Source organism: Rhagoletis pomonella, unplaced genomic scaffold (genome assembly GCF_013731165.1).
Source record: "Rhagoletis pomonella isolate Grant_MI unplaced genomic scaffold, Rhpom_1.0 Rhpom_scaffold_00013, whole genome shotgun sequence".
In the NCBI taxonomy this organism is placed as follows: Eukaryota; Metazoa; Arthropoda; class Insecta; order Diptera; family Tephritidae; genus Rhagoletis; species Rhagoletis pomonella.
Window position 1 is genome coordinate 8,716,082 of NW_023458567.1, and position 9,896 is coordinate 8,725,977.

The window sequence follows — 9,896 nt, forward strand, 5'->3', positions numbered from 1 at the left end:
AACTCTTTGAATATGTTTTAGAGAATTTCATGGAGGTGTGTCTTTTACAAGCATGTCTGTTTTTTGTGTCATTATTCTTGTCGTTATTTCTAGGTGACCCGGACCCCTGAGTTTTTAAGTTTAAATGCTGAGAAATTGCAGGCACTCATAGAGAGCGATAAATTGAATGTGAGTTGTGAAAAAGATGTATTTGACGCTGTAAATCGGTGGTATGAATACGACGCTGCAGGGCGCCAACAGAAACTGCCAGACTTAATCGGTAGTTTACGCCTTAATCAGCTGGATACGGATTTCCTATTGAGAAAAGTTCAGTTACTGCCTGGCTGTGAGGTATTAGCTTTAAGAGCGATAACGTGGACTACGCTACCTACAAATCGTACAATGGTGTCGTTAAAGTTTACAACGCCTCGAAAAGATGTGCGCAACACGTCGGAGGAAACCATACTATTGGCAATAGGAAGAAGTGTAAGTTCAACCAACTGATATTTGATAACGAAGTTGCATGTTATAAAAATAAGTTATCCGCAGAATAAAATTTCCGAACTTGAAAAGTAGTAATGAACTAAAAACGAAAATTTAGAGTAAAAGCTCAGTTAGTCTACACTTAATTTACGTAACGTAACCTAATATATTGGCCAACGCAATATATTTTTTGTCAATTTATATTGTGGCGCATTCATATTTATTTCAATAGTGTTATTGAGCTTTGTACCACGATTTGTTTGTTAGGAAAAATGGAAAAAACAACAATGCTTAAGCGGTAGAAGTTATAGCAGCTGTAGTGATCACCCTTACACTTGTACTTGCCACACTGTGTGGCAACAGCATAAAATGTCAACGATGGGCAAAACGACACCAACCTGATGTGATGGATTTGAATACTAACTGACGCCTAAGCTTTGTCTACGCACTCGTAAAATACTGCGCATTTTACAACTGAATAGTTGTTATAAAAGAACTAGCAGACCCGGCGAACTTCGTCCCGCCCAAATTTAAATTTTTGTACTGGGACATTTTGGTCCAAATTTTTTACCAACAGTTCACGTTCACGATTTTCAGTGACGCATTTATCTTGTAATATTACGGTTTGGTGGTTGTCAGAAGGCATATTTCCATTGCCGTCTTAAATAACGTAGCAAAGGTGTATATGCATACAAAGATACGTAATAGTTTCAGTGAGTTTGAAAGGCGCCACACCCCTTTTCAAATAGCCCCAATTTTCTCTAAGAGTATGGGATCGATTTCATATATCTCCACACCATGGTAGAGTACATGAACACTTCCAGAAATATGCAATATGAAAAATTCTGTTTGTATGGCAGGCGCTATGCCCCCTGCACCTAGCGGTATGAAATATACTTTACATCCGATTCTCATGCCTACCATATATACACAAAAAATTTCTTAAAGATCGGTCGAGCCATTTAGGAGGAGTTCGTCCACAAACAACGTGATACGGGATTTTTATATATTAGATATTAGATATATTTTTAAGTTTGTAAAAATAAAGAATTATAGAACATCGGAGTTCTATAAGTGGTGACCCCGACGAACGTGAAATAACCTGACTATAATTTGTAAACCTGTGGACGATATCATGCCGAACGACGAAGAAACATTTCAAGAGGCAGAAGAAAAGAAGTGGCGGCTGCTTCTGCCTGCGGCCGCGCTTAAGGATTATAAGCCTTACTAATGAGAATTCTCTTTTCTGTGTTGCCGGAGAAGAGGGCGGAAGCCCGGCTATGCCATCCACTGTATCCGCAGAACCCACATCGAAATTTACAAAAAAAAAAAGTGCATGGTTCAAACTGAATTTATTAATGAACTAGAGCTCGGAAATTTGGAACCATTGTTTTAAATGAAAGTTTCCTTTGACTACACGTGTATGTTAAAGTTTTTAGATTCGGATGATGCGTTTGGATACAACAACCCAAAATTATTGTACAAATAAAACCGTACCCAAGTTTCTCGATAAGGGGCAACAAACATTATTTTTTGTTCGTTCATTTTAAGCAGTGGATAAAAATATACATATATTCAAAAGGCACATTTATCTGTCTAAAAGGACATCACTAATATTTCCGGCAAACACACATCGATTTACATCTTTTTGCTTTTTGCTCGCTTCCAACACAGAATTGTTTTCTTTCAAAATTACGCAAAAAAGCTGTAAATTTCTTACTCGTTCGTATTTAGGCATGCCATTGATACGAATTTCGAAAGTTCGAAGATACGATTCGGATTGCAGCATACCATTTCTACGATTCGTAGAAAAATCCGAATACGAAAGTGTTGCAGAACAGGGGTGTAAACCAGGGATAGGCAGATTTTTGGCTCTTAAAGCAGTCAAAGAGCCAGCAAGTGCTAAGCAAGAAGTAAATCAGTTCTCAGGGTAAAAACTTAAACCATCATATATTTGAATACGGTCTTCGAGCACCTAAATGTGCCAAGCCGGCTCCTAAGTGCAAAAGGCTCCTGGGAGCCATTTTGCCCATCTCTGGTGTAAACTATGAAGCGGCCTTAAACTCGCCCTGAAAAACTGCCACTTACTCTGGCATTCACTAAGCGGTCTCCTAGTAGTGAACTTGGATTTTGAGACTATTTGGTATTCAGTACGTCTCTAGTCTCAAAACTAAGTCACTAATTTCTCAGCTGGCTAAGAGCAGGTCACAAAAAAAAAATATGGAGGAAACGGTACCCAGTAGATAATTTCAGGAGTTAAAAGCCCTTCCGAAAGGCCTTCCTGAGAGTCGAGAGGCCTTCCACTCTACATTTCTTTCTCCTTTCTATTTTGTATGGAGTGGCACAAATTGAAGGGCTTCTTCTTTCGCTCCCCATGGAAGGCCTTCCAGAACGGCTTTTATAGAACGTACCTCAGAAGGCCTTTTGCAGGAGTTCTTTTAAAGTTGCTTCTTTAGTTTATAAAAATCATACATCTTTGAAGTATTTCCTTAAGGTTTATATCAAATATGTGTTATTGCAACTTAAAATGTGCTTTTTTCAGCCCTTCTTGGGTAGGCCTCTTAGAATGGCTTTACTTAAGAAGGCCTACACAAATTATCTTCTGGGTAATTTCTTTCCATTTTTATAAACAAAAAACGCGAAAATGAAGCGAAGAAATTTGCTCAACAATTTCATTAGGAAATAAACCAAAATGCTTTAATGCCATACAAATCTATTGAAAATTTTTGTTTGTTTTTAAAACATTAAAATATAAAGATAATTAAAAAATAAATAAAATTAATAAAAAAAAACGAAAAAATACTAAATAAAAAATCCTCTACGCCCGAGGAGGACTCGAACCCAGACCCTCTCGACCGCCAGCGTAATGCCTTGACCACTCGGCCACATAAACGCTATCAGTTGACTGCCTGTGTTTGCTTTCACCACACATTTTTGGTGAACCTTTTGTGACTGCTACTGAATAACCAAAATCATCTCAAGTTACAAAAAATAGTCAAAATAGTTGATTAATTGCTAATCTCAAATTTAGTGCCTTGAGATGAGACTGCATTACTGAATCCCAGGGTTAGAGTCACATAAAAAGGCATTCGTGCTGTTCTCTGATCTAGGCATATTAAAACTAGAAAAGTTACAAATTTAGGGTTTATATTAAGTACTGGGACTCACATCCATATGTAGGTCTGTACATACATTTAATTGAAAACTTGCCGCTGCTATATAAAAGCCCGCTTTCAATAGCCTTTTAATGTTTTTTCCCTTGATTAATTCTATTTATTTGTATTTTGACTTAAATTTTTTCTTTAAATAAATGAATCATTTACCGCAGGAAGGGGATGTAAAAATTTTTCAATATGACAAAGCTGAAGATGAATGGCACAAATATGACGATATGGAATATGATTTCAGCAGTTCTGAAATGGCATTCGTTGATGACAGTCTAATCTTTATTGGTGGGTGCTCCGATATCAAGCCGACCAATGTTGTTAAAAGCTGGAACATAAAAACGAAAACATGGAGTACATTGCCTTCGATGGCACAGCCTCGAGGTTGGCCAAGTGTTATATCATTGAACGGGAGTATCTACGCCATTGGTGGATGGACTACAATTATCCAACGTACAAATTCGGTCGAAATGTAAGTATATATGCAACTACGAAGCATTCTATGATACTACATGAGATTTTTCTTGAATTCAAAGATAGACATACATATATACTTTCTTAAAAAGGAATTTAGCAGGAAAAGCATCTCAAACTTTCTATTTAAAAAATAAAGATTATATTAAGCAGGGCTGCAAACCGTTTCAAAAATCAAAGCGGTTCGGTGCAGTGGTTCGAACCATTTAGAAAAAACTTGTACCGGTACAGGAACCGGTTTACGATGATGAGAAGATGTGGTGATCTCCGAAATAGCAGCTCACGGTATTCTTGAACCAAATTCAACTAAGTCGGTCAGGAACGATAGAATTTCCAATTAGACTAGTTTGGGGAGCGTTACCAAGTCAGAATATGCGAAGTTTGCTATCGTAGCAAGTGCCGATTTCAAAAACTGTAATTTTTTCGATTTTCAGCCGAAATTTTCGCATTTGTAGTATAAGGCCCCTATTATGAGTTGCATTCGATTTTCGACTGTGGTCGAAAGTGCTGAGCGAACGAATTTTCATTTGGTATTATGGCGCTCATTCGATGAAGAATAGCGCTATTGTGAATTTCGCTCGTTTAGGTTGTTCACAATAGTATATTTTTCACCGCTGAGAAGCTTTGTTTACAAATCGAGCAAACTAAATAGTGTGCTTATACATATTTATGCAAATTTGTTCTAATTAAAATGAAGTAAAAAAGAAAGCAATTTTATAAAAACGTGGTAAAATGAGTACAACGAGTTCTGGTTCAACGATTCGTCAGAGGATGAGAGCTTAGTAAACTGGCCAGGAGTAGCAAATGCTCTCTTAAACATTTAAGTTTATTAGTCTTTCGAATATATTTTGATATAAAATATATTTAAGAAATTCGTCTACAGATTCATTAAAAAGTTCCGACCATCTAAAGAGGCGTTTGTGAGCCAAATCTATTTAAAATATTTTAAAACTATCAACAGCGCTACGATTTTGTTCTCAGAGATCGTGCCAACAGAGCATTGGGATTTTCTTTCACAAGTAAAACCAGCCTTTCGAGCTTGTGTTTAGTATTCACGATGTTAGAACTGCATGAAATTAATAAAAATTGTTTAAAATTAGTGTCTAGCCGCCAAAATGTAAGAAAACATATACAAAATCATACATTTTTCACAATTTTCTAACACTTCGCTACACCATCGAAAGCAAAATTCTGTTCGACAGAAAATTCGATACTCAACGAAAATTTCGACACGCTTGCATAGCTCATAATACGAATTTCACTTTCGATCTTCGATAGCCAGCGAAGATCGAAAATCGAATGCAGCTCATAATAAGGGCCTAAATAAGACTGTATATGAATAATTTTTTAAATATTTATGTACGTATATGTGTGGAATTTCGTAGTCGTCTACCACAACAGCTAACTTTTGGTACACTTATAACGGCTAACTTTCTGGTTTCAAAGTCACTATATTTCTTTATTGCAAGCGAAAAGATGTGCGTTTGAGAAAATCCGTTAAATAAAAAAGAAAGGCATCTAGCAACAACAATTTTTGCGAGTGCACTGTACAAGTCAGTTAATATTATTTAAAAAAATTAGCTACAAACACTCATGGGCAAATTATGATCACAACATTTAGACAACACATAGATTATTTAACGCTCATGCTCGGGACGTATCTGAAGACTAGCAGACATCTGTTGAGTTCGGAACCTTTCTATGTTTCATATTAGACCAGATTGATGGTTGCTTTGACTAGCACGGAAATGACCTTACCATATTTGCATATGTACCTAGACATTCGTTTTCGCATTTATTGGAATTTATAATAGCCATAATAATAATAATAATAGATTGGCGCTTACACATATGTTAGTGTTTGGCCGAGCTTCTCCTCTGATTTGTGGCGTGCGCCTTGATGTTGTCACACAAAGCGGAGGGACCTACAGTTTTACGCCGACTCCGAACGGCGATTGTATTTTTATGGGAAGCTGTTTTTCATGGCAGAAATACACTCGGAGGTTTGCCATTGCCTGCCGACGGACGACCGCTGTTAAGAAAAGACATTTATTTTTTTTTTTTTTTTTGTATAATAGCCATGGGAATATTAAATAATCAAATTTATCAACTCAACAAAATTTTATAATTTTAACTTCCAACTAAATCTAAGGAAAAATCCCGCCCCGGAGGGAAACACCCCTATAGTCGGGTCTGCACACATGTACATATATATATGTATAGAATATACTTGTACATATGTAAATATATATAATCATTCATATAAAACCTTACATAACAAAAACGAAGACTTCGGCTGAAAATCGAAAAAGTGACCGTTTTGAAATCGGCACTTGCCACGATTTGAAATTTCGCGTATTCTGACTCCGGAACATCCCCCTAAAATAGTCTAATTGAAAATTCCATCATTCCAGACCGATTCAGTTGAATCTGGTTTAAGAACACCGTGATATGCGCGTTTCCATACAAATTTAAATCAAAAATGCAAGCAAATGAGTTCAAACGGCTTTATAACTTTAAATTTCGTATTCAGATAGCGAAAAAAGGTCATGAAAACGCGAAACGATGGAGAGCAGAACTGAAAAAATTAAATAAAAAATTCAGTTATATAGGTACATATATGTTACTCTAAAATATTCTATGGAGGAAAAATCTGTCGAGTCCGATATGTCACGTCCATTATCATATTTTAATTCATAATTAAAACAACAACGAATTGCTTCTGATTAAAAATGAATTGGTTGTAATAGTACGTAATTTGACTCTATTTAAAGAATGTTTAAGAAAGGAAAACCTCACAGGATTCGCAGAGTTTTGCTCATTGCCATGTTTTTTTTTTACATGTACTCTGAAATCACTTCTGTTTTTGTCACGTCCGTTATGACCTCCTTTTCATCGATTTTTCCGCTACCAGTGGTCCAATCGCACCTAATTTGTTTTTCAACCAAAAGGCGGTATAAAAGCTATACAACGGTAAGTTTAGTAGTAAAGTCGTACGAATGTCACGTCTGACATCATGGTACCACCCATATGTGGTCATAAATGGGCGGTGCTTTACCCATTTTCCAAACATCAATTTCCCACTAGAACTTGAAGGGAGATCTCGCTATATGAGAAATAAAAGAGTACTCCCCTTGACCTGATTTCGGAGCAACAAGACAGATTTGTCGGTTTTGTACTCCTTTATTACTCGCTTAGAAGTCAAATAGGAGATCTCCTAAGCGAGCAAGTAAAGAATGCTCTCTGAGGCATGATTTAGGAGCATTAAACGAGATTTTTAGGAGAGTAATGGGATATATTCTAAGCGAACAGTTAAGTTCTGAATGAACTCCCTGATTGTTCATTTAGGAGGCAAAAGGGATTACTCGCCACCCTAGGACATCCCGTGTTAAAGGGAGTATACAAAATTGCATGCTTATACACAGAAGCATAGGGAGCAATGGGGAGTAGTCCTATACTCCAAGGGAGTACTCACCGAGCAATCGTACGATGATCCCAAGTTCTACTGGGTTGGAATAAATTCGCTTCAGTAGTTACTGATTTATCGCAGATTTCGTATTTCTCTAAATTACCGTTATAAGGGATATGGGCGTGGTTATTGTCCGATTTTAAAAAATTTCAGCCGTTTGATATGCTTTACCAGGATCAACAACTGTGCCAGGAGAAATTGGTGAAGCGGTTACCGAGATATACACAGTGGGCGGGGGAACGCCCATTTTCCAAAAATTTATAATATTCGTATTTTTTGTCTAAAAGTCATTGAATCGCCCCATATGCATGTACGTTTTGTCACCTGAAATGCAAAAAGACGTAACAAACATCGTCGCTGAAATACAAAAAGTCGTAACTAATAAAAAAAATCAAAATTCAGTTTTTGATTGATATGATGGATTTCATCCATGATAAAAACATTATAAGGTAAATTCATTCTCTCATTTCGTCGGTCATGATTTTTTTCTGACGTTTGCCAACATTTTAAAATCATATAAAATTGAAAATAAAAAAATTAAATTGTTCACAATTGTTGTTGTTTGAGATTGAAAATGAGAATGTGTGTGTGAGTTTGAGTTTTGATTTTAAAATTATATTGTTGGCAAACGTCAGACTGCCTCTCAATGGTTTTACCTTGTTATGTTTTTACCATGGATTTCATCGAATTACAACTAACACATCATTTTACGAAAAAATAAATAAAATAAAATATTAGTCAGGACTTTTTCCATTTCAATTACGTTGTTGTTACGTCTTTTTGCATTTCGAGTGCAGATATATGTATCTTTAAATAATGCCGCGCATTTTTAATTTCTCACCTTTTAAATGTCCTTTAGAAGATTAATTCCATACATATGTATTTGCGACAAATTTCTTAGTGCATTAGTTCTAAACCTTCACTCATTAAACTATTTTAGATATAAACCTGGTAACGGATGGGATTTTGTAAGCAGCATGTCAACAGCACGTTCTGGCGCCGGCGCAGTGGTTTTAAATGGCAAAATTTTCGTTATGGGCGGCTGGGATGGAAGTTACCAATTAAAATCTGTTGAATGTTACGAACCATCTTCGGACTCTTGGACCCAGTGTGCGTCTATGAACGAAGGCCATAGTTTGCCTGGGGTGAGTGTGTCAATGCTAGGCTTATATATACATAAGTAGATTATTCTCATTTTCGAGCATAACCCCCTAAACTGTAATTAGAAAAAAAGATTAGCCTTACAAAATTCGTTCCCCGTTAATCCGTAATTATAAAATAGTCTCAGATTAATCTGACAACTTTTCGTTGTCCAACCTAGTTTTATCCACGTTGCAGCGAGACAAAGTTGGCGCTTTCCGCGGACCGCTAGTCCTCTCTTTGTGTTTTTCGCAATAGTGATTGCCGAAAAGTTTTACCTAAAAGAAGATAAACGTACCTAAAAAGTAAATAAGTATGTATTTTTCTGTTCATACTTTTTCGATAGTTGGTGAACTACCTCTTCCTTCGGTAGCATATCTACTTTTGGACAAACACAATCTATTCTATTAAAATGGCCTTGAATGGAATTTCTCCCGAGCAATTGAAGTCAAACCTCTGTTTTAACCAATGTTTATGCCCCTTTACAAAGGAGGGAGGCTATTGGAATTCCCACACTGGAAAACGCGTTGAAATGCCTTGGAAATTTAGAAAAAATTTGCCGATAAGTTATTTGGCTACGTTCCGAATGTATCTAAAATTACACTGTGCGCCACCAATATATAATTGGGAAGTTATGTATATTTTCTGGTTGGTCTTTTCGATTAAAACCAGAATCGAAATATGAAATTTGCCAAACACACCCAAAATCTTGATTTACCACTCAAAAAAACGGGTTTTCGTTTATTGCAGGGCTTAAAAAAAAGAGACTTCGGCCTTTCCAACGATATATATGTGAATAAAGAAACCTTAAGAGATCTGTGTATATTTACCAAGCAAACGCATTTTTATTTTTTCCTTTTTTTCGCCTTTTTTTTTAATTTTGATGAGGTTTTTACGCACTATTTTATAAGAAAGCCATACTAGTCGTAAATTGATTGTAAAACTAAATTTAATAGCGAAAAAAGACAACTCAAAAATGTTTGCTTGACAGTTTTTTTTTTTTAATTTGACGAAAAGTATGGCCATCCCAAGAGCCACATTTAATAGGCCGGAAATCGTTTTAAACGTCCCATTGGTTAAAGCTGAACATGTTGTCCTGCCACCACAGCATTTAAAGCTAGGATATATGACACTATAGGGGTATTCTCACAGTCTTGCAAAGCCCTTGCACGGTGCACGGATTGCAC

At 36.3% G+C, this 9,896-nt stretch overlaps 1 protein-coding gene across 1 annotated transcript in view; it reads left to right on the top strand.

Moving 5' to 3' along the window:
- Positions 1–6: 6 nt before the first annotated feature.
- Positions 7–9,896, top strand: part of LOC118748729 (kelch-like protein 5) — a 16,861-nt gene continuing 6,971 nt past the window's right edge. Inside the window, exons 1-4 of the mRNA XM_036483379.1 lie at positions 7–35; positions 94–465; positions 3,791–4,098; positions 8,510–8,714. Of these exons, the coding sequence (XP_036339272.1) occupies positions 30–35; positions 94–465; positions 3,791–4,098; positions 8,510–8,714 (891 nt within the window). The 5' untranslated portion in view covers positions 7–29. The remainder of the gene's footprint in view (positions 36–93; positions 466–3,790; positions 4,099–8,509; positions 8,715–9,896) is intronic.